Source organism: Sus scrofa, chromosome 6 (genome assembly GCF_054392235.1).
Source record: "Sus scrofa isolate SSC_HxYL_T2T_F1_AM1 chromosome 6, Sscrofa_HxYL_maternal_Yorkshire_Landrace_v2.0, whole genome shotgun sequence".
NCBI lineage: Eukaryota > Metazoa > Chordata > Mammalia > Artiodactyla > Suidae > Sus > Sus scrofa.
This window is the reverse complement of record NC_139388.1, coordinates 110692819-110717525: the sequence shown is the minus strand read 5'-3', so window position 1 is coordinate 110717525 and position 24707 is coordinate 110692819. Positions and strand designations below refer to the sequence as shown.

The 24707-nt window shown below is 37.2% G+C and overlaps 1 protein-coding gene across 7 annotated transcripts in view; it reads left to right on the top strand.

The window, feature by feature from the left end:
• The window catches only part of ROCK1 (Rho associated coiled-coil containing protein kinase 1), a 151034-nt gene that overhangs the window by 76530 nt on the left and 49797 nt on the right, over positions 1-24707 (top strand). For 5 of the 7 annotated variants that reach the window (XR_014807728.1, XM_084964319.1, XM_005653400.4 and 2 more), the window contains exons 10-16: positions 236-395; positions 2507-2567; positions 7006-7094; positions 9810-9858; positions 18530-18665; positions 20742-20833; positions 20934-21180. Coding sequence is in view for 6 of the 7 variants with exons in the window: in XM_084964319.1 (XP_084820445.1) it covers positions 236-395; positions 2507-2567; positions 7006-7094; positions 9810-9858; positions 18530-18665; positions 20742-20833; positions 20934-21180 (834 nt within the window). In the remaining variant the exon portion in view is untranslated. The remainder of the gene's footprint in view (positions 1-235; positions 396-2506; positions 2568-7005; positions 7095-9809; positions 9859-18529; positions 18666-20741; positions 20834-20933; positions 21181-24707) is intronic. The other 2 variants (XM_084964317.1, XM_084964316.1) reach the window with 1 other exon arrangement.

The window sequence follows — 24707 nt, the reverse complement described above, 5'->3', positions numbered from 1 at the left end:
AAGTATGATTATAGGTGACTTTGAAGATAATCAGTTCACAGAATTATGTAATTAATGATCAATACCCATTGGTTAATAATTCTAGTAAAGCTTACTGTAATAGGATTCAACCCATTTTGAATTTGTGGTTTACAAGTTATTTGTATATGGGAAATCATTAGTAGCTTTTATGGAATCATTGACTCACTTTGTATTAAATTTGAAGTGAACTACTAATTTTGTTTCTGTTTTTCAGCTGTGGCACCAGTTGTACCTGATTTAAGTAGTGACATTGACACAAGTAACTTTGATGACTTGGAAGAAGATAAAGGAGATGAAGAAACATTCCCTATACCTAAAGCTTTTGTTGGCAATCAACTACCTTTTGTAGGATTTACATATTATAGCAATCGTAGGTAAGTACGCTAAATATTGATTTTCGGAGTAGATATTGATTTTGTTGTAGTCATAGTATTTTCTTAGGAATATCTAAGAATCACTTTAAGATCATTTAAAGTAGCTTTAGTGGTATATAAAGAGATATATTAATATGCCACTTTTCAACAATGCATGGTATTTCCAGTATTTCATATTAATTTCTTTCATACTCATCCATGGTCAGGATATTGTTTTTCAGAAATTCTTTGCTGAATGATACCATACATATCTTCAAGTTACAATAATTAATAGATCAAAAGATTCTGTTAATACTGATATTTTGGAAGTTCCCATCGTGGCGCAGTGGTTAACAAATTCGACTAGGAACCATGAGGTTGCGGGTTCGGTCCCTGCCCTTGCTCAGTGGGTTAAGGATCCGGCGTTGCCGTGAGCTGTGGTGTAGGTTGCAGATGCAGCTCGGATCCCACGTTGCTGTGGCTCTGGCGTAGGCCAGTGGCTACAGCTCCGATTCGACCCCTGGCCTGGGAACCTCCATATTCTGCTGGAGCGGCCCAAAGAAATAGCAAAAAGACAAAAATAAAATAAAATAAAAATACTGATATTTTGATTAATTATGTTATTCAAAGAATTCCGATTTTATAACACATTTTGGAACAACAAAATTTTTTAGCATTATCATCACTATATTGATGTTACAAAAGTCCTGTAATTTTTAATTGTTCAAAAATTAAGCAGTTCCTCCCTCAGACTACTAAATGATTTCACCATGGTTTATTTTACATCATGTCATACCCTGTGACTCTGGGCAAATAACTTTCACCTTTTATGTCTTCATTTCCTCAAAAAGAGGAATGATGGTGGTAGTAATAATAACATGTCTGCAGGTTATGGTAAGGGTTCGGTAAATCAAAGCACAGTAAAACAATTAGAAAAATGCTTTGCATAGAGTAAGCACTCAGTGTTAGCTATTATTTTCATTTAATATGAGCTAAAGGACTTGAGATATAAGTTAAACATTTAATATTATTTTTGTTGCTGGGCATTCATTCATTCAACAGACATGTTTGACAACCTACTCTTTGTTAAGTATATACTCGGGATCAAGGTGCGGGGAGAATAATTAATAAGATACCTTCTCTTGAAATACTTATGTCCTAGTGAGGAAATAGATAAATTTTACAATACTACATGATAGAAATAGTAGGTTGGCACATCCTACATGATGGAAATCTGAACAAAATGCTATAACAATATATAAAGTGAACTATATGGCAGCATTAACTGGATGGGTTAAATATCCTTGATAAAAATTCATTTTAAAATGTGTACTTCTGGCACAGCAGAAACGAATCTGACTAGTAACCATGAGGCTGTGGGTTCAATCCCTGGCCTCGCTCAATGGGTTAAGGATCCAGCGTTGCTGTGATCTGTGGTGTAGGTTGCAGATGCGGCTCGGATCTTCTGTTGCTGTGGCTGTGGTGTAGGCCAAAAGCTGTAGCTCCAATTTGACCCCTAGCCACGGGTGTGGCCCTAAAAAAAAAAAAAAGTGTGCTTCTAATCAAATTATATTCCATCAGAATAGTATTAGATATTTGAATTTCTTGGAATAATGATTAAATTGAAGTTATTACAGCTACCCTTCCTTTGTTATTTTATTTTATTTTATTTTTTTTGTCTTTTTAGGGCTACACCTGTGGCGTATGAAGGTTCCCAGGCTAGGGGTCGAATGGGAGCCACAGCTGCCGGCCTATGCCAGAGCCACAGCAACGCCAGATCTGAGCGAGCCTCATCTGTGACCTGTAAGTCTCATCTGTGACCTATACCGCATTGCCATGAGCTGTGGTGTAGGTGGCAGATGTGGCTCAAATCCTGTGTTGCTGTGGCTGTGGCATAGGCCAGCAGTTGTAGCTCTGATTTGACCCCTAGCCTGGGAATCTCCACATGCCATGGGTATGGCCCTGAAAAAAAGAAAAAGGCAAGAATTATGAACCTGCACTTAGTTCTTAAAAGCAGAGCAAGTACAATACTGAACAGAAAATAGGCATATAGTATTTGTTACTGGTTGTTACTGGATATTAAATAAGTTGTTTTTTTGTTTTGTTTTCTTTTAAAAATTTTTTCCTCCCAGATACTTATCTGCCGCAAATCCTAACGATAACAGAGCTAGTTCTAATGTGGATAAAAGCTTGGTAAGTATTTTCTTATTGTTATTTTTTTGTTTTGTAGGTAATGCATTTTGTGTGCATGATACGAAGTAAACATGTGTTGCTTCTGAGTATGTAATTAATGATTTAAATTTTTATAGCACTGTTTACCTGCTCTCTCTTTTCCAGTTTTATTTCTTGCTTGAATATCAAATGGGATATTGTATGTGGAGATGGTTGGTAAACTATACATTGATAAACCAATCAGTAAGGGTCTTGACTGGCAAACAGACAGCACACTCAAAAAACTTAAAAAAGTTTTTTTTGTGTGTGATAAAATTTACACAGCATAAAATTTTACCATTTTATTCATTTTAGGTATACAGTTCAGTGACATTAAATACCCTCACATTGTTGTGCAGTCGTCACTAGCATCGTCTCCAGAAATTTTTCTTCATCCCAGACTAAAATATTAGCACCTATTAAACTCTGCATTGCACTCTCCTTCCAGCCCCTAGTAACTGCTATCCTGTTTTCTGTCTTTTATGAATTGACTGTTCCAAGTACTTCCCATAAGTGAAATCATGCAATATTTGACTTTTTGTGATTGGCTTATTTTACTTAACATAATGTCCTCAGGGCTAACGCATGTTGTGGCATGTATCAGAATTTCATTTCTGTAATATGTATGTATCACATTTTGTTTCTTCATTCACTAAATGAAGAGAGTTTAATGAAGGGACTGTTACCCTTCCTGCAATGAGCAGAATCAAGGGGAGCAATAAATAAAGGATGCTAAAGTGCTTGTTGATTGACAACAATGAGAAGCCATTGCCTCTAGTCTGCAAGGACAAGGAGAGTCAAGTCTTGTTACCACAGCTCAGAAAGAATGTATAGAATTATGAAAGACAACCATAGAACATAGAACACAGAAAACTGCCAGAGCCACAGTAAGGCAAGAAGAGTGTGAGGAGGATGGATATTTCATTTCTCCCAACTGATTTCTGGGTAGTGTCCCCTGTAGGCTGAAACCAACCTTAAATTCATAGGACAAGGGAACCCAGATAATGCAGTCTATAGATTTCAAGGCAAAGAAGGGTGGAGGTTGGATCTTCAAGACTGGAAGGGAGAGGAGGCAGATGGAGAATACCCAGGGCAGTGAGCATCATCTCATTGACCACTGAAAAGTGAATTCCTATAGGAAGTAAGTATTAGAAACATGAGTCCTTTTTATTGTCTGAATAGCTCATGTTCATGAAAGAGTATTAAAAAAATTTTTACATGCTTAAATTTGAAAAGGTTCTTTTAGCCAGGATTTTTTTTAAATATGCCAAAAATAATTATCTGGCCATCGTTAGAGCATTCTTTGAACTCTTTGTGTGCTGAGGCCTACAGGTTTCTGAGACTAGGAGTAGGCAGCAATCACTTTTTTTTTTTTTTTTTTTTTTGCTTTTCAGGGCCAAACCTGCATCATATGGAGGTTCCCAGCCTAGGGGTCAAATTGGAGCTACAATTGCCAGTCTACATCATAGCCACAGCAATGCCGGATCCTTAACCCACTGAGCAAGGCCAGGGATCGAACCCGCAACCTCATGGTCCTTAGTCAGATTTGTTTCCACTGCATCACGATGGGAACTCCAGCAGCAATCACTTTTAAAAACTGATAGAATTCTTCTTTTTGTCTTTCATATAGTTACTCTTAAGTGTAAGAGAACATGTGATGGGAAGGGAAAGTGAGAGAAGGGGGAATGAACTATGTGAATACCTGTTAACTGTCAGGGCCATTTTTCTTTTTAAAATTCTCATCCCTGTAGAGCTAATTGTCAAGTTATATAGATAATAGAAATCTTTAAAATTAACAGCACATTTGATCTAGAGAAGGTAACAATAAGGAGCTGCTGTCACCTACTCTCACTGTATTACTTAGCTGTAAGATCGGAAGTATATTAGGACTTAAAAAATAATTAAGTGGAATCGTGTTTTCTTTGGGTTGCCCTTGTGCAATAGTGATTGTCATAAGGTTCTATCAGTGGCTTTTATCTTTTACTCTGGTGAGATCACAAGGAGGGAAGAAAACATTTGTGTACCTACTATTTCTGTTAACTTAGAACTAACAACAAAAGTCAACTAGTTTAATTTTCAACTCTTTCCTGAAAACCTTTTAGCAGAGGTGCTGATGAACAACTTTGTAATTGCCAGATATGAATATTTTTCATTTCATATCTTATTTTTTCTTTTTTGGTGTATTTGACACTGACTAGTCCTTCCTCCTTGGAACTTTGAGAACTTTCATGTTCTTATTATTTCCCTTTTTTTTTTTTTCTCTTCCTTCCTCTGGATTTTATTTTCAGTCTTCTCTGCAGGATCTCCTCTCCTTCTCCTTTCACCCCCACTCTAACCCCACTTTAATTATTAAATATGTCTCAGGGTAGTTCTGATCTTGGCTCTCTGCTCGTTTTCTGTAGTTAATCTCATGCATGTCCAGCTTGTTCCTCTGAGCTCCACACCTAATCTCTTCTCTTCCTGCACGTCTTTCAGACACCTCAAGCTAGGCCAGAGCTAAACTCACACTTCTCTCTCCATCCCCTCTCCATCAGTTCTTTTTCTGTCACCTTTCTTTTGTAACTCTACTCTGTTATTTCTAACAAGTTGCTGGGTTATAAATTCTGCATTCTATCTGACAGTTATTTATTCCTACAGCTTCTGCCTTCTGTTGTACCTGTGTACTGCTTTTGCCTGAATTGTCTCAATAACTTATTAATTGGTTGCTTGTCTAGAATTTCTCTGCTCTCTTAATCTTTTCACCTTTTTTTTTTTTTTTTTTTCTTTTTTAGGACTGCAACCACAGCATATGGAAGTTCCCAAGCAAGGGGTTGAGTTGGATCTGTAGCTGCTAGCCTGCACCACAGCAACTCTGGAATCTGAGCTGCGTCTGCAACCTACATCACATCTCACGGCAGTGCCGACCCTTAACCCATTGAGCAGGGCCAGGGATCAAACCTACATCCTCATGGATACTAGTCGGATTTGTTACTGCTGAGCCACAGTGGGAACTTCCTAATCTGTTCACCTCATTGTTGCTGAAGTGGTGTTTCTAAAATGCTAATAATACTCTATCATTTCCCTTCCATTTTATTTTTTCTTTTCTTTTTCCTTCTTTTTTTTTTTCCCCCTACAACTGCCATGTGCAGAAGTTTCAGGGCCAGGGATCCCACACCACAACAATGGCCCAAGCCATAGCAGTGACAACACTAGGTCCTTAACCTGCTGAGCCACCAGGGAACTCCTGTTGTTTCCTTTTTTTTTTTTTTTTGACTTTTGACTTTTTGCCATTTCTTGGGCCGCTCCCGTGGCATATGGAGGTTCCCAGGCTAGGGGTCTAATTGAAGCTGTAGCCGCAGGCCTATGGCAGAGCCACAGCAACACGGGATCCAAGCCGTGTCTGCGACCTACACCACAGCTCACGGCAATGCCGGATCTTTAACCCACTGAGCAAGGCCAGGGATTGAACCCGCAACATCATGGTCCCTAATCGGATTCGTTAACCACTGAGCCACGACGGGAACTCCTGTCATTTCCCTTTTTAAAGTGCTGTTAGGTTAAAGTATCCCACTACTTTTTTGCATACAAGCAAGGATCATAATCCCTGTCACATTTTCAGATTTTATGTGATTCATTCTTCCTATTATGTTCTATGCTCTGCCTATTCTTGATTTCTTCCCATTTTCCAAATATGTCATATTTTCTTTATCTCTACTTTTGTTCTAGCTAAAATGTACTTCTTTCATTTCTCTGCTTGGTAAATACCTCTTGTAGGTCTCATCTAAAACATTACATTTTCCTGTCAAAATCAGATATGACCTCTTTTCTCCTTCAAGTACACCTTATATATAAATGTATCATTACTTAACACATGATATTGTAATATTTTGTGTATATGTATTGGAGTTTTTATGGATTCTTTTCACCGTCGTAGTCCCCTGTGCCCCACTACTTAACTACTATTAGCCTTATGAGAACAGGGACCTTTCTTTTTTTTTTTTTTTTGCTTTTTAGGGCCGTTCCCGCAGCATATGCAAGTTCCCAGGCTAGGGGTCAAAGTGGAGCAGCATCTGCCAGCCAACACCACAGCCACAACAGCACCAGATCCTTAACCCAATGAGTGGGGCCAGGGATTGAACCCACTTCTTCATGGATATTAGTCAAGTTCATTATCACTGAGCCACAACAGGAACTTCCAGAACCAAATTTGTTTAAATTTTTTATTACTAATGCCTGCTACAGTGCCTGACATACTAGTAGGTGCTGGGGAAAAAATGCCTGTTCAACTAATAATAAAAATTTCAGATAGAAAGGAAAATGGTAAGATTGGGCCAGATAATTTCCTTGTAAACAAGTGTAAAATGGTAACATAAACCTGATATTTTTAAATTCTGTGTGAATATTCCTAGTAGAATGAGTTTTGTTTTGTTTTTAATTAAAGCAGGAAAATTTGCAAAAAACAATTTATAAGTTGGAAGAACAGCTGCATAATGAAATGCAATTAAAAGATGAAATGGAGCAGAAGTGCAGGTGAGAATATACTTTGTTTTTCACATTAAAAGTTGCATAGCAAATGCTTATTTTAAAGCTTGCACTCTATAAACCCTTGAAAGTAGATGGAAGTAAGGCAGAGATATGAAGGTTGCTACTGATATACATTCAGTGAAGAATATTCATGTAGGGCCTGATTTATTTATTTTCTCTCCCATTTTAATTATCTGTTAGAAAGGGCAAATTAGTTTACATTAAATAAGGTATTGTCTAAAAATGTAAATGTTGTTGAAGATTAAAAAATTCTCTAAATTTTTGATGTAGACACTCTTTAATTTCCACTGAGAATCTCTAGAGTAGTATTTGTTTCAGAATTTTTTTGCCACAGTCTGAATTTAAAAAGAGCCTGTATATTTATGAAAATACAGAAAGAGTAAGATAATATTTTAAAACCTAGCATAATGCTGTGAGTTACTTATTAATTACAAGTAATAAAGTTTTATAATTATATTGTTGGTAGATAGTATTGAATAAATAAAAAATAGGTAACACAGAGGTTAAGTATCCAAAATAAGGAAAGGGAAAAACTGTGTTTGTGACAAGGGAAGAGCAAACAAGTAAAATTCTCACTGACTATGCTTTCTTACAGATTAAATAAGCATATTTACAGATTATATTATGCATATAATGCAAACTTTTTAAGGAAAAGCTCTTTAATATAATTATTATTTATTTTTATAATTATTATTATTTCCTTTAATATAAGGAAATAATTATACCTGAGCCCAGGATTTGGAAAGAATTTCTAAATATCAAATAGAAATAAGGAGAAGAAATGGGTAGATATTATTATATAACTGTTGAGCTGGTTTTGTAATTAAAATTGAAAGACAAATGCCATATGTGGCAGTGGTGGTGTTAGGGATCAATGTAAGGAAGAAATAAGAATAACCAAAGTCAAGTTCCCTCGTGGCATAGCGGGTTAAAGCTCTAGCATTGTGCACCTGTGGTATAAATTCAGTCCCTCACCCAGGAACATCTACAGGCCAAGGGAGAGGCCAAAAAAAAAAAAAGAGAGAAAGAAAGGGTTTGGAGTTGGAGTTGGAGTTCCCACTGTGGTGCAGCAGGTTAAGGATCACCCATTGTCTCTGTGGCAGCTGGGGTTGCTGCTGAGGTGCAAGTTCAACCCCCAGCCCGGACACTTCCGAATGCTTTGAGTGGGGCCCCTCCCAAAAAAGAATGGCCAAGTGGCCAATAATCATTTAAAAATATGTGTGTGTGTGGTTGGGGAGTAATCTGAGATGATGCTGTGAAGATCAACAGAGTCTAAATCTAAGAGGACTGTCTTTGAAAAGCTAAGAAATTTGGGATTTATCCTAAGGGTGATGAAAAGACATTAACATTTATTAAACTTGAAAGTAAAAAAGCGAATCAAAGCTATTGCTTTTAAGAAAGACCTCTGTTAGCTTCCTGAAAGCTCAGTGGGTTAAGGATCCAGTGTTGTCGTTCCTGTGGCTCAGATTCTATCCCCGGCCCGGGGACTTCTGCAGGCTACAGGTGTGGCAATAAAAGGGGGGTTCTGATTAATTAGGCAGCATTTATCCAAATAAATAAGAATAAGGAGGGAGGAAGATGAATGGAAGATCCCAGGTTATGTCCTTTCCTTAGGGATAATAGAGGAGAAGCAGATTGGTATTGTGGGTTGGGTTATGCGGCAGAAGGAGAAATGAACTGGGATGGAATAACACACTTTCAGTGTTTCTCAAATTTTTGCCCAAGTTGCTAAGTGATAAACAAACTGCTTTATATATGCTACTTTTTCCTTCATGTACTTAATCTTACATTAAATGGCTAATCTTTGTTTAGTAGCAAGTATTGCATGAGGGAATTCAAGGATCCTTAACCTAGAATCCATAGATTTCTAAAGCCCATAGACTTCTAAAGCATCCGTGGATGGAGTTCAAGAGCCTTAAACTTGGGCAAGAAAAGTAAATCTTTTCTGTAATTTTTAACTGAAATTCAGTGTTTTATTTAATTAATAAAATAGTCAATAATCCATACTTACTAGCAGTAGCTGTGACTTTTTTATTACCAGTAGAAATCACAAGTATTTTCTTATAATGTCCTTGTTAGTTATCTCTTAAGTACCATTTATGCTTAGTACTACTTTGAAATTACTGCCACTAGGTCTTGTGATTTAATAATTAATAAAACACATATATTAGTGAATCATACTTTTTTTTTTTTTTTTTTTTGTCTTTTTGCCATTTCTTGGGCTGCTTCCGCGGCATATGGAGGTTCCCAGGCTAGGGGTCTTATTGGAGCTGTAGCTGCCAGCCTACACCAGAGCCACAGCAACTCGGGATCCGAGCCCCGTCTGCAACCTACACCACAGCTCACGGCAATGCTGGATCCTTAACCCACTGAGCAAGGCCAGGGATCAAACCTGCAACCTCATGGTTCCTAGTCAGATTCGTTAACCGCTGCATCACAATGGGAACTCCAATCATACTTTTTTTTTAGTTTATGATTGTATTTCAATATTTTGGTTTCTTTTCGTCCTTTGTATTTTATTTTATGCTTTTAAAATATTCTGAGAAAAAGCCATAGGCTTTGCCAGACTGCCGAAGGGATCCACAGCACAAAAAAAAAGTTAAGAAATTTTAGCGAAATCAAAAGTAAGTGATACGGTGTTTCACCCCCGGCAATAAAAAATAAACATATTTCTAATCTATATTGCTTTTGTTTTTACAGAACTTCAAACATAAAGCTAGACAAGATAATGAAAGAATTGGATGAAGAGGTATTTTTTGTTTTCTAACCAGAAGTTTTCCTTTTTGACAGTCTTTTCCTCTTTCAGATTGTTTTGTTTTCTGAGAAAATTACATTGGAATTTTATAGGTTGCAATACATAGTAGAACCAAAAAATTGTGACGGAAGCCTCACTTGGGAGCTGCAGGTTAAAGTGAAATTAGATTATACATTAGTTTCTTTTTAGCCGTTGTATACTAGAACCATTTTGAAATTTTAATACTTAAATTTCAGTTTAGTGGTTCTTAATGGTTGAAAAAGTAAGAAAGGCATAAGAGATCAGAAATTGAATCTGGAACTAGAACAGAAAGAGACAGGTAGGAAACAGGGGAGAATAAATTTCAAAGGGACTGATAGTAACATAATTTTATATGATCAAGTGGGAAATATATGGATTTTTAGGATTGTTCATGTTTTCCATGGTTAACCTAGTAAGAAATTTTTTACTATCAGGGAAACACAGTTTAAATATTTTATGATTCATATGTTTGTTTGCAAATACATAACACTTTTTTATTCCTTTTACCTTGTAAATGTCTTTCAAGAGTCCTCTCATTGAATACATCCTTTGTCCTTTTTAGATTTAATTTTTCTGATGGTTTTTGTGCTATCTTAATTTTCTCTCTCTCTCTCTTTTTTTTTTTTTTTTTTTTTTTTTTTTGTGGCCTTTTTACCATTTCTTGGGCCGCTCCCACAGCATATGGAGGTTCCCAGGCTAGGGGTCAAATCGGAGCTGTAGCCACCAGCCTACACCAGAGCCACAGCAACTCAGGATCCAAGCCGCGTCTGCAACCTACGCCACAGCTCATGGCAACGCCGGATCCTTAACCCACTGGAGCAAGGCCAGGGATCGAACCCAAAACCTCATGGTTCCTAGTTGGATTTGTTAACCACTGAGCCATGACAGGAACTCCAGTTTTCTCTTTTCTTAATAGCATCTGTCAATGGTGGCAGTTTTTTGTGGTTTTTTGTTTTTGTCCTCTTTTCTGTAGCCTTGAATATACATATAGTCATCTGGGCAGATTTACATATATATAATATTTTATCAACTTGCCTTTAGTCAATATGTACTTAGCCTAGCACTATATATTTGACTCTAAGTGTTTAAGAAATCCTTTTTGCATATCCTCCACTTTTTCATTTCTAGAATACATAAAAATCAAGTGTGCTAGGTTTAAGTTATTCAGCTTTCCAAATTCAAGGTAGGAAGAGATCTTAATTATAAAATTAAAATAGTCCTGCTTCTGAAAAGATGGAATGAAAGTGCTTTCCCCTATTTTTCCCACTAAAGAGAGTTCAGCTTTAAATTACAGTTTAGACCTCTAGACATTAAGTATTTAAAAAACATAAAAAATTTATAAAAGATTGAGAGAAGACAGACCAGCTAGAGTACTTGGGTCTCCAGAAATGACACGGTAATGAATGCTATGGATTTTCTTTCCTCAGCATGTATTCCAGACTGGGCGCTGGAGAAGCCAGCAATCTGGGAATACCAATAAGCACAGAGAAGAAAAGCCACTCTCTAGCTAAAGGACCAGGAAAGGGGCAGGCTAGCAAATCAGAAAACTTACACAATCACTGCTCTACTCACCAAACACAACATAAAAAAATACAACCCCTTGCCCCACCAGCAGAGACTGAGAGAGGAGCCCAGACCTCCAGCCCCCTGATGGGGTGATGTCATGGAAGGTCCAATGAGGGACTTTCGTCTCTGCTAGGCAGTGACAAGCCTCCCTGCTTCCCCAGATAGTGTCATTGGGGACCATGTGGGGATCTAATCTTCCATTTCCTCCCAGCAGGACAAGGCACACCTCCCACTCCCTGTTGTGGTAGTGTCAGAAGAGACTAATAGAGCATTCACATTTTCAGCACTGAAAAAATGAACCCCCATTCCTACTGCAGTGTCTTTGGAGGTCATGTAGGCAGTAGTAACCAGGTACCCTCCTCCCAGCTGTGGTATTATCAGTGAAAGCCTAGTGGAGTGCAGAACTCCCATTTCCACCTGGCAGTGATGAGGAGCCACTCAGTAAAAGACAAGTGGAAAAACCAAGATTTCTACCCCCATTTGAGAGAAATGAGGCAATACCTCCTTGGTCCCACCAGAACAGTGACAGAAGAGACTTGCTAAAATAGAAGACTTTAAAAAGATCCAGAGTATTGTACGATACTAAAAATGTCCATGCTTCAATAGAAAAATCACTCATCGTAACCAGAACTAGGAAAATCTCAACCAGAATGAAAAAAGACAATAAACAGATACCAACACTGAGATAATACAGATGTTTAAATTATCTGACACAGATCTGAAGGAGTTATTGTGAATATGTTTCAGTGAGCAATTACAAACAGATGAAAATTTTAAATTACAAAGTTATAGCAAAGAAGTAGAAAGTTTTAACAAAGACATAAAAGATGTAAAGTAGAACCAACCAGAAGTTATAATAACTGAAATAAATTCAAGTGATGGGTTCAGCAGCACAGTAAAGGCTATAAAGAAAAGAATCTTGGGAATTCCCATTGTGACGCAGTGGTTAACAAATCCGACTAAGAACCGTGAGCAGGTTCAATCCCTGGTGTTGCTCAGTGGGTTAACGATCCGGCGTTGCCTTGAGCTGTGGTGTGGGTTGCAGACACGGCTCGGATCCCGCATTGCTGTGGCTCTGGCATAGGCCAGTGGCTACAGCTCCGATTCGATCCCTAGCCTGGGAACCTCCATATGCCACGGGAGCGGCCCAAGAAATGGCAAAAAGACAAAAAAAAAAAAAAAGAAAAGAAAAGAATCTGGGAACTTAAAGGATAAAACAATAAAAATTACCTCATCTAAATAACAGTAAAAAAAAAAAAGTGACAGAGCTTCATTGACCTCTAGGATTGTAGCAGTAAAGTTCTAACATTTGTGTCATTGAAATTGCTGAAGAAGAAGGGGGCAGAAGAATGATGGCTGAAAATTCTACAAATTGGGGAATGACACTAACCTGTAAAGAAAAGACCACAAAAAGAACCACAAAAAGGATAAACGCAAAGATATACACACCAGGACACACAATAGACTTCTGAAAACTAACATCAAAGAAGAAATACAACAAAAGACATAACCTAAAGGGGAAGAACAGTGCAAATGACAGTAGATTTCTTTTTAGGAACCATGGGGAACAAAGGAAGTGGCACTGCTTTTTTTAAGGGCTGAAGGAAAAAAAAAAAAAAAAGAACTGTCAACTAAAAATTCTCATTCTTCCCAAATGGGAACCACAATATTCTGATGAAGGAAAACTAAGAGAAACTGACACCAGTGCATTTCCCCTAAAATAATTGCCAAAGGAAATTCTCTAAAGAGAAGGGAAATGATAAAAGAAGGAATCTTAAAATACCAGGAAAGAAGAAACAATAACAGAGTAAAAATATGAGTAAATACACTTTCCTTCTCTTAAGTGTTTTATGTTACATTTGACAGTTGAAACAGAAATTACAGCATTATCAAGTGTGGTTCTCCATGTATATAGAAGAAATATTTCAGATAATTACAAACGGACAGTTCTCCAGAGAAGACATACAGATGGCAAAAAAACACATGAAAAGATATTCAACATCAGTCATTATTAGAGAAATGCAAATCAAAACCACTATGACTACCACCTTACACCAGCCAGAATGGCCATCATCAAAAAGTCTGCAAAGAGTAAGTGCTGGAGAGGGTACGGAGAAAAGGGAGCCCTCATACACTGTTGGTGGGAAAGTAAATTGGTGCAACCACTGTGGAAGACAGTATGGAGATTCCTCAGAAAACTGAAAATAGAATTACCATGTGATCCAGCAGTCCCACTCCTGGGCATCTATCCAGAGAAAACTATGGCTTGAAAAGACACATGTACTCCGAGGTTCATTGCAGCACTATTTGCTAGAGCCAAGACATGGAAACAACCTAAATGTCTATCCACAGAGGAGTGGATCAAAAAGATGTGGTACATATATACCACCGAATATTACTCAGCCATTAAAAGGAAAGAAATAATGGCATTTGCAGCAACATGGATGGACCTAGAAACTATCACACTAAGTAAAGTCAGTCAGACAATGAGACACCAACATCAAATGCTGTCACTTACATGTGGAATCTTAAAAAAAAGGGACACAATGAACTTCTTTGCAGAACAGATACTGACTCATAGACTTTGAAAAACTTAATGGTTTCCAAATAAGACAGCTTGTGAGGTGGGGGAATGCACTGAGGGTTTGGGATGGAAATGCTACAAAACTTGGTTGTGATGATTGTTGCACACCTATAAATGTAATAAAATTCATTAAGTAATTTTAAAAAAGATAACTATGAATGGGAATAAAGTTAGGTAAGGTTTTATATTTTAATCAAATTGGTAATATGCCAATAGCAGTAATGTAACACCTAGAGCAGCCACTGATTAAACATTATACAAAGAGATACACTTAAAAACATAGATAAATCAAATGGAATTTTAAAAAACATATAACCTATAGAAAGACAAAAAAGAGAAAATGGGATAAAATGAAAACAAAATGGGCTTAACTAACATCAATAATTATATTAAATGCAGCAGCAATTAAAGACAGTTGTGAGAGATTTTTTTTTTTAATTACCACCTACATATGCTGTCAAATACAGCAGTAGAGGCAAGTTAAAAATACATCATGTGGAGTTCCCGTCGTGGCGCAGTGGTTAGCGAATCCGACTAGGAACCATGAGGTTACGGGTTCAGTCCCTGCCCTTGCTCAGTGGGTTAACGATCCAGCGTTGCCGTGAGCTGTGGTGTAGGTTGCAGACGCGGCTCGGATCCCGAGTTGCTGTGGCTCTGGCGTAGGCCGGAGGCTACAGCTCCGATTCAACCCCTAGCCTGGGAACCTCCATATGCCGCGGGAGCGGCCCAAGAAATAGCAACAACAGCAACAACAACATCAACAACAACAACAGACAAAAAGACAAAAGACAAAAAAAAAAAAAAAAAAAATACATCATGTAAACATTAGCAAAAAGAAACCAGCAATGGCAATATCAATATCAGGTGAAGTAGACTTCAGGGCAGAGAGGGACATTGCATAATGACAAAAATATCAATCCTCTGAGAAGACATAACATTCCTAAATTTGTATTCATCAAACAAAGAGCTAAAAAGTGTATAAAGCAAAAACTGAAAAAATGGAAAAGAGAAATAGACAAATTTGCAGTGACTGTTGGGAGACTTTTTAAGTACCACTCTCTAGACAGAGAATCAGCAAACATAGGAGAACTCGGCCACACCATCAGCCAAGAGGATCCATTCAGCACTGGTAGAACTCTCCACCCAACAACAGCAAAAGACATTCTTTTCAAGCATTCAAAGAACACACACCAAGATAGACCACAGCCTAAGCAAACTTTTACAGATTACAAAGAATTAAAATCATACAAAGTGTGTTCTCTGAGCAAAATGTCACCAGACTAGAACGAATAATAGAAAGGTATCAAGCAAGACTACAAGCACATGGAAACTAAACAGTGCAGTTCTAAATATTCCAAAGAGCAAAGTCTCAAACTTTAGGATGTTACTTATATCTCATGAAGTTATTCTTCAAAGTTATAAGTTTTCATCTTTAAAAAATATTAGAACAATGAAAATGAAGATAAGGCATCAGAATTTGTGGGATGCAGTTAACATAGTGCTCTAAGGGAAATTTATACACCAAATGTTAACATTTTAAAAGATGAAAAGTTTCAAATCACTTATCGAAACTCCTGCCTCAAGAACTGAGAAAAAGCAAAATAAATCCAAAGCAAGGACAGGGAAAGAAAAGTAAAGAGCGGAAATCAATGGAATTGAAAACAGAGTAAACAGTTTTAAAAATCTGCAAAAATAGAAACCTAGCCATTGGGAAAGATCAGCAAAATTGACAAACCTCTAGCAAGATTGTCAAAGAGGATACAAATGATCATTATCAGCAATAAAATGACATATCCCTACACACTCTACAGATATCAAAGAAGAAAGTTAAGGGAATACTACAAACAATTCTAAACATGTAAGTGTGAAATGAACTAATTCCTCCAAAAATACAAACTACTACAACTCACATGAGGTGAAATGCATTATTTGAATAGCCCCATGTAACTATTAAAGTGAATTCATAATTTAAAAACTCCCCCAGAAGTATCTTCAGGACCAGATGGTTTTACTGGAGAATTCCACCAAGTGTTTGAAGAATTAACACCAATTCTACACTCTCTTCCAGAAAATAGAAGGGAACATTCCCCAGTAATTTCATGAGGCTAGAACTACCCAGATTCCAAAACCTATCAAAGATAGTACTACAAAAAAAAACAATGGGGAGTTCCCTTGAGGTGCTGTGGGTTAATGATCTGGTGTTGTCACTGCATCTGCTCAGGTTGTTGCTGTGGTACAGGTTCAGTCCCTTGCCTCAGAACTTCCACATGCTGTGGACATGGCCAAAAAAGAAGAAAAGAAAACTATGGATGTGTATCCCTCAATTATGGCCAACTTATTTTTGACAAAGGTGCAAAAGCAATTCAGTGGAGGAAGGATGATCTTTTTAGCAAGTTGTGCTTGAATAATTAGGTATTCCCATGCCAAGATATGAACCTCAACCTAAGTTTCGTGACTTACACAAAAATTAAATTAAAAGGGATAGATTTATTAAATAGGAACATAAAAAATATAAAACTTCTATTAAAAAAATGGGAAATCCTTGGGACCTGCAACTTGAGTTAGTATACCACAGACATGATCCATATAAGGAAAAAGAATTCAATAAATCGGACTTCATCAGAACTAACAGTGCTTGCTCTGTGACAGACCCTGATGAGAGGATGAAATGATAAGCTATAGACTGGGAAAATGAATTGCTGTTACATACAGCAACTTGGATGGATCTCAAGGGTATTATGTTGAATGTAAGAAGCTAATGTCAAAAGGTCCATACTGTGTGATTGCACTACTATGGCATTTTCCAAATGGCAAAATTATACAGTTGGAGGACCTCCTGTTACTGGTTGCCAGGGCTATGGGTGGTGGGAAAAGTGGGGGAGGGGTGTGTGTGTGGCAGTAAGTAGTGACTGGATGAAGATAGTTGTGCTGATGACACAGTTCTGTATCTTGATTATGGTGGTAGTTGCACATGAAATAAAATGACTGAACTAAGACATGCGGGAATTCGGAAATTCCTATTGTGGCTCAGTGGTTTTAAAACCTGACTAGTATATCGGATACAGTTTTGATCCTTGACCTCATTCAGTGGGTTAAGGATCCGGCATTGCCATAAACTGCAGCATAGGTCACAGATGCGGCTGGGATCTGGCATTGCTGTAGCTGTGACATAGGCTGCAGCTGCAGCTCTGATTCTACCCCTAGCCTGGGAACAGTGAGGCCCTAAAAAAAAAAAAAAAAAAAAAAAAAAGTGCAAGACACACTTAATACTGATACCAATTTTCTCCCTTTGTACCATTGTTATGTATAACTATTGTACTGTCTTTGCAACTTTTTTTTTTTTTTTGGTCTTTTTGCTATTTCTTGGGCCACTCCCGTGGCATATGGAGATTCCCAGGCTAGGGGTCTAGTCGGAGCCATAGCCACCAGCCTACACCAGAGCCACAGCAACGTGGGATCCGAGCCATGTCTGCAACCTACGCCACAGCTCACGGCAATGCCGGATCGTTAACCGACCCAGCAAGGGCAGGAACCGAACCCGCTACCTCATGGTTCCTAGTCGGATTCGTTAACCACTGCGCCACGACGGGAACTCCTGTCTTTGCAACTTCTGAAATGTAGAATTATTTCAAATATTTAAAATGAAAAAATAAAAGTTAGAATGATAAAATCTTATAATTGGAAGGATTTTAGATGATCCCTGTCAGTTTTACCATGTCTCTCGGATAGTATCTTTTATTTAAAGGTTGAGTTTTGCTTAAAGATCGGAAAGCCTAGAAAAGCACACACTATTGAGGGTTTTCCATTGTGGAGTCTTGGAAATGAATCATCAAAAGCAGGATATACTGATAGTTGACTCAGAAACAGAAGGTAAAATTTTTTAAGTTGTGAAATTTGAAGTGTTTTTTTCTTCAACCCTCCCTTCCCCTTAGTTTCATTTTCTATATAAGTATTTCTTTCACTACTTTTATATGCACTAGTAGGTACATACATGGAAAGTCTTAGACAAGTTATAGGGAGGTGATTAAGGGAGACCTCACACAGGAACTGGTGAGGTTGAACAATGTTTCATTTTGTATCATTTGAGTTTTGCATCATTTAATTATAAAATATGTAATTATTATCTGATCCCTTTTGTAATTCACATCTGAAATGTAGGAATGTAAATAATCCAAAATATTGGTAATATAAGGCAATCTGTTCATCTTAAACTAATGAAATTACATTCAATCTGATAAGATTAATAGGGTGTTTTTTATATTCATAGATGCTAAGAATCTGAAAATTTTGTATATCTAGTCAAAATAAGGAGATTCTCGATTTTCTTCTAAGGCAAGCTAATTCTATTATTAGAAAGTTACCTTTAGGAAGTATTATCTGATTTGTAAAGTAGAAAATCTATGTTAAGTAACTGTTTTTTTCAAAAAGAGCAGAGTATTTCTCTAAATAAATGAAGAGTATTAATTACAGTGGTAACTTTTGTCATAATTTCAGGGGAATCAAAGAAGAAATCTAGAATCTACATTGTCTCAGATCGAAAAGGAGAAAATGTTGCTACAGCACAGAATTAATGAGTACCAAAGAAAAGCAGAACAGGAAAATGAGAAGAGGAGGAATGTAGAAAATGAAGGTAAATTGTTACTTCCCTTAAAGTACACTGGAATTTCTAACACTATCCTCGAGATCTTTGTCTTGAGGTAGTCTTAAATTTAGTGCCTATGATATATATATATATATATATATAAATATTTTTTACTCCTGATATATTTTTGAAACCACAGTCCTAAAACACCTCATGAACCCAAATACCCATGTCCTAAGATAAATATATAACATATTAAAGTCAGGTTAATATTTTAGCTAGAGTAGTAATTTTTTTTTTCTTTCTGTGTATATTGTAATCTCCCTGAAAACTTTAAACTGATGGCCTAAACTCCAGAAATTCTAATGCAACTCCTCTATATTTTCTTTTTTTTTTTTTTTTTATTATTTTCCCACTGTACAGCAAGGGGGTCAGGTTATCCTTACATGTATACATTACAATTACATTTTTCCCCCACCCTTTGTTCTGTTGCAACATGAGTATCTAGACATAGTTCTCAATGCTATTCAGCAGGATCTCCTTGTAAATCTATTCTAAGTTGTGTCTGATAAGCCCAAGCTCCCGATCCCTCCCACTCCCTCCCACCTCTATACTTTCTTAAGTTTTGGTGCACTATGTGTTTCTAGAAACTTGTCCATTTCTCCTAGGTTGTCCAATTTGTAGTCAAATAATTGTTCAGAGCAGTTTAATTGATCTAGACATGTGAGCTGGGCATTAGTATTTTTAATAAGCATTCTAGGCACTTCTAACAAGCAGCCACATCTGAGAACTACTAAACTAGAATTTTATGTGTTTTGGTAGTAGTGTTGCAAATTTAAAGTAGCTTTCTGGGACTTCCCATTGTGGCTCAGTGGCTTAAGACCCTGACATAGTGTCCGTGAGGATGCAGGTTCAATTCCTAGCCTCTCTCGATGAGTTAAGGATCCAGCGTTGCCACAAGCTGCAGCAGAGGTCATAAATGCAGCTCAGATCCTGTCTTGCTGTGGTGTAGGCCAGCAGCTCCAGCTCCAATTTGATCCCTAGCATGGGAACTTCTGGATACTGCAGGTTCGTCCATTAAAAAAAAATTTTTTTTTAAATAGCTGCCTACACCCTTTGATCCAGTAATTTCATTTCTAAAAATTTATTTTATGTACACCTGTGCACATACACACTGATATATAAACAAAGCTATTTTAGCATTGTTTAAAATTGTAAAAATTATAAATTAAATGTAGTCAGTGATATAATAAATTTTAGTACATCTGTATGGTAGAATACTATATATTTTATAAAAGAAAAAAGCATCTCCTTATAAACTGTTGTAAAAGAATCTCTAAAATACACCTTTAAAAAAACAATGTATAGATTTAAAATAACATTGCTTGTCCATATATGCTTAAATATGTGTGTGTACGCACGTATAGGTATGCATATGAAAACATTTATAGTTTTGTTTTTATATATTAGAGTATAGATACATAGACTATATTAGGATATGCAAGAAATTAGTAATAGTTGCCGCTGGGGTGGAGAGGCAGAGGGACTGGGAGATGATATAGAGGAAGACGTGCTATATACCATTGGGTACCATTTTATAAATAATTCAACTAATCAAAGATTTGCACTATTTAAAAATAGATAATGCTAATGCTAGCTTTGTAACATTTCACTAATTGATTAACCTTATCAAGGGAATAGAAGAATTTGAAATACTGGAGTTCCTGTTGTGGCTCAGTGGGTTAAGGATCTGGCATTGCCATGAGCTGTGGTGAAGGACGTAGACACAGCTCAGATCCTACCTTGCTGTGGCTCTGGCATAGGCTGTTGGCTACAGCTCTGACTGGACCCCCTAGCTTGGGAACCTCCATATGCCAAGGATGCGGCCCTAAAAAAAAAGACAAAAAAAAACAATTTGAAATATAACAACAGTAGAAACAAATCTGTTTTTGCATTCTATATTGTAAAACAGTACTCTACTTTTTGATAAGTTCAAAATAAAAGTACTCCCAGGATGGAATTTGGAGCTAAATGGCTGACTTTTAAGGCCTAAAATCATTTCATTTTTTTATAAGGGATGTATATGTTTCTTCTATGAAAACTTATCATTCCTTCATTTTCTAGTTTCTACATTAAAGGATCAGTTGGAAGACTTAAAGAAAGTCAGTCAGAATTCACAGCTTGCGAATGAGAAGCTGGCACAGTTACAAAAGCAGGTAAGATTTTGGAATGAGATTTTTTTTTTAATCTAAATTAAAATAAATTTTATTGTGTAATAGTAAAAAAACCTCTTTTCTTGCTTTCTGTTTTAATTAGCTAGAAGAAGCCAATGACTTACTTAGGACAGAATCAGACACAGCTGTAAGGTTAAGGAAGAGTCACACTGAGATGAGCAAGTCAATTACTCAGCTGGAGTCCCTTAACAGAGAACTGCAGGAGAGAAATAGAATTTTAGAGAATTCAAAATCACAAACAGACAAGGATTATTACCAGCTGCAAGCTGTATTAGAAGCTGAACGAAGAGACAGAGGTCGTGATTCTGAGATGATTGGAGACCTACAAGGTAATACTTGTTTCTTATTGTGGTAACATGGGTATAAAATTTACTGTTTCAACTTTTTTTTTTTTTTTTTTTTTTAAGTAGCTGGACCTGTGACATATGGAAGCTCCAGGCCAGGGGTTGAAGTAGAGCTACAGCTGCAGCCTATGCCACAGTTGCCATAGCGCTGGATTCTTAACCCACTGAGCAAAGCTAGGGGTCAAACCCTCATCCTTAAAGAGACAACATCTCTGCTGAGCCACAACAGTAATTCCCTATTTCAACCATTTTTAAACATACAGTTCACTGGCATAAAGTACATTCACATTGTTGTGCAATCATCACTACTATCCATCTTCAGAACTTTTTCATCATCCCAGGCTAAAACTCCATCATACCCATTAAACAGTAACTCCTCATTTCCCACTCTTCCCATCCCCTGGTAACCACCATTCTACTTTTTGTCTCTATGAATTTGACTACTTCATAAAAGTGGTACCTCAATATTTATCCTTTTGTCTGTCTTATTCCACTTAGCTTATTAATGTCTTCAGGACCTATCCGTGTTGTGGCATGTATTGAATTTCAATTCTTCCTTTTTAAGGTTGTATTCTATTCCATTGTGTGCACATGTCATATATACCACATTTTTTTTTTCTGTCTCTCAGTGGAAAATAATTTTTAAATTTTTTATTTTTAATTGTAGCTAAAAACGTAAAATTTAGTATGTTAATAATCTTTAAGTTGGAATTTCCTCATGCCTCAGTGGGTTAAGGATCCAGCCTTGTCACTTTTGTGGCTCTGGTTATAGCTGGGGCGTGGGTTTGATCCCTGGCCTAGGAACCTCCTCATGTTGCAGGCATGGCCACATAAGTAATTTTTTAGTTTAAGGTAATGTATTTTTGATTATGTTATCCTCAAAAAAAATGACCTTTGCCTTCACACACTATTGGTGGGAATATAAATTGGCACAGCCACTGTGGAAAACAGTATGGAGGTTTCTCAAAAAACTAAAAATGGAACTACCATATGACCAGCAATTCCACTCCTAGGTATATTCCCCACACACACACAAAAAAAAACACTAATTGGGAAAGATACATGCACCCAGTGGTCATAACAGCGGTATTTACAATTGCCAAGATATGGGATCAGCCTAAGTGCTCATCAATAGATGAGTGGATGAAGAAGATGTGGTATATGTATACACACACACACACACACATATATAGTGGAATACTACTCAGCCATAAAAAAGAATGGAATATTGCCTTTTGCAACAACGTGGATGGACTTGGAGACATCGTGCTAAGTGAAAAAGGTCAGACAGAGAAAGACAAATATTGTATGATATCATATGTGGAATCTGAAAAATACAGCAAACTGGTATTAGAACAAACAAACAAAAAAATAGACTCACAGATAAGAAAAACACACTATGGTTACCAGTTTAGAGAGCGATGTGGGGAGGGGTAATGTAGGAAATGTAGGAATAGGGGACTAAGATGTACAAACTATTAGTTATAAAGTAAACTACAGGGATATTTTGTACAACATGAGGAATATAGCAAATATTTTATGATAACTATAAATGGAGTATAACCTTTAAAAATTGTGAATCACTGTAGTACACCTGTAAGTTATATAATACTGTACATCAACTATACTTCAATTTTTAAAAAAAGAAAAGAAAAATGACCTTGGTAATACTGGAAATGATTAGCATTCTTTCTCTTTCAGGACAATTTGTATCAAGTTGTAATTTCTTTCTTTACTTTTTTAGAGCTATGTCTGTGGCATGTGAAATTTCCCAGATGAGGGATCAAATGGGAGCTACAATTGCCAGCCTGCGCCACAGCCACAGCAGTGCAAAATCTGAGCTGCACTTGCAGCCTACGCCACAGCTCATGGCAATACCAGATCTTAACTCACTGAGTGAGGCCAGGGACTGAACCCTTTTTTTTGTTTTGTTTTGTTTTTTTGTTTTTTTGCCATTTTTTGGGCCACTCGCGAGGCATATGGAGGTTCCCAGGCTAGGGGTCGAATTGGAGCTATAGCCACTGGCCTATGCCACAGCCACAGCAATGCAGGACCTGAGCCGCGTCTGCAACCTACACCACAGCTCATGGCAATGCTGGATCCTTAACCAACTGAACAAGGCCAGGGATCACACCCGCAACCTCATGGTTCTTAGTTGGATTCGTTAACCACTGCGCCACGACGGGAACTCCCGAACCTATATCCTTACAGACCCTTGTCAGATTTGTTACTGCTGAACCACAATGGGAACTTCCCAAGTTGTAATTTCTTTTTTTTTTTTTTTTTTTTTTTTTTTTTTTTTTTTTTTTTTCCTTTTGTCTTTTGTTGTTGTTGTTGTTGTTGCTATTTCTTGGGCCGCTCCCACGGCATATGGAGGTTCCCAGGCTAGGGGTTGAATCGGAGCTGTAGCCACCGGCCTACGCCAGAGCCACAGCAACACTGGATCCGAGCCGCGTCTGCAACCTACGCCACAGCTCACGGCAACGCCGGATCGTTAACCCACTGAGCAAGGGCAGGGACCGAACCCGCAACCTCATGGTTCCTAGTCGGATTCATTAACCACTGCGCCACGACGGGAACTCCCCAAGTTGTAATTTCTTAACTCTCACAGGTAACCTTGTGATATAGGTAATATGACTATTTTATATTTTATAGCCAGATTACTGAAAACTTAATTTGAAAAAGTACCCAACTCATAAAAGTCTTTCTTTAAAGTGGAACTAATCCAGTTACAGAAGATTATCACTCTTATGTACTGTGTGTAGAAATTGAAAGTCAACTGAGGAAACAGAATCTCATTACAAATAAAGAATTAGATACTTGGAAAAATTAGGACTAGAGATATCAGCAGTGGTTTTAAGTCTGAAAGGGAAAAGACTGGGGATAACTAACAGTGAATAAAGGAAAATTTTGGTCATGGTAGTTAAAGTCAGTTTGTTTTCAGCAAGATGCCTGGCTTTAATCACTTCTCACATATTTTTCTATATTCTGTTTCTATAGGCAACAGTTACCATACTACCTAATCAAATCAGATATGTATGGAAGTTGCCAAATCTTTCAGGGAAAGCAAAGGGTAGGTTAGTCCATTTTAACCCAAATCACAGGATGGGAACATAGTTTGTGAACATAGTTTGAGGTCTCATGGGGCTTGATGATTAGTTATAATTCTGTGGAGAAAGGTCAGGGTCAGTTTCTGGACTTTAGAAACAGAAATTAGGATCTGCCATTGGTTCTTCACTGAGGAGTGTTGTGCAATCTTATTTCTCAGGGACTAAGCTTAAAATAGATCTGACTATAACCAAGAAATGTATCCTCATTATATGTATTAGAAAAGCTTTGTATTTGACTTCCTTAAATTGCTTCTCTAGGCCTTTTTATATACAGTTTATCAGCTGTATGCAAGTCACTTCCTTGATCTGTTTTTTATCTATAAACCAAGATTAGGTGACCCCTATAAATTTCAACTCTAAAATTCTTTAAGTCTGTGTTTTTCCACATACCACTGAGCTTTG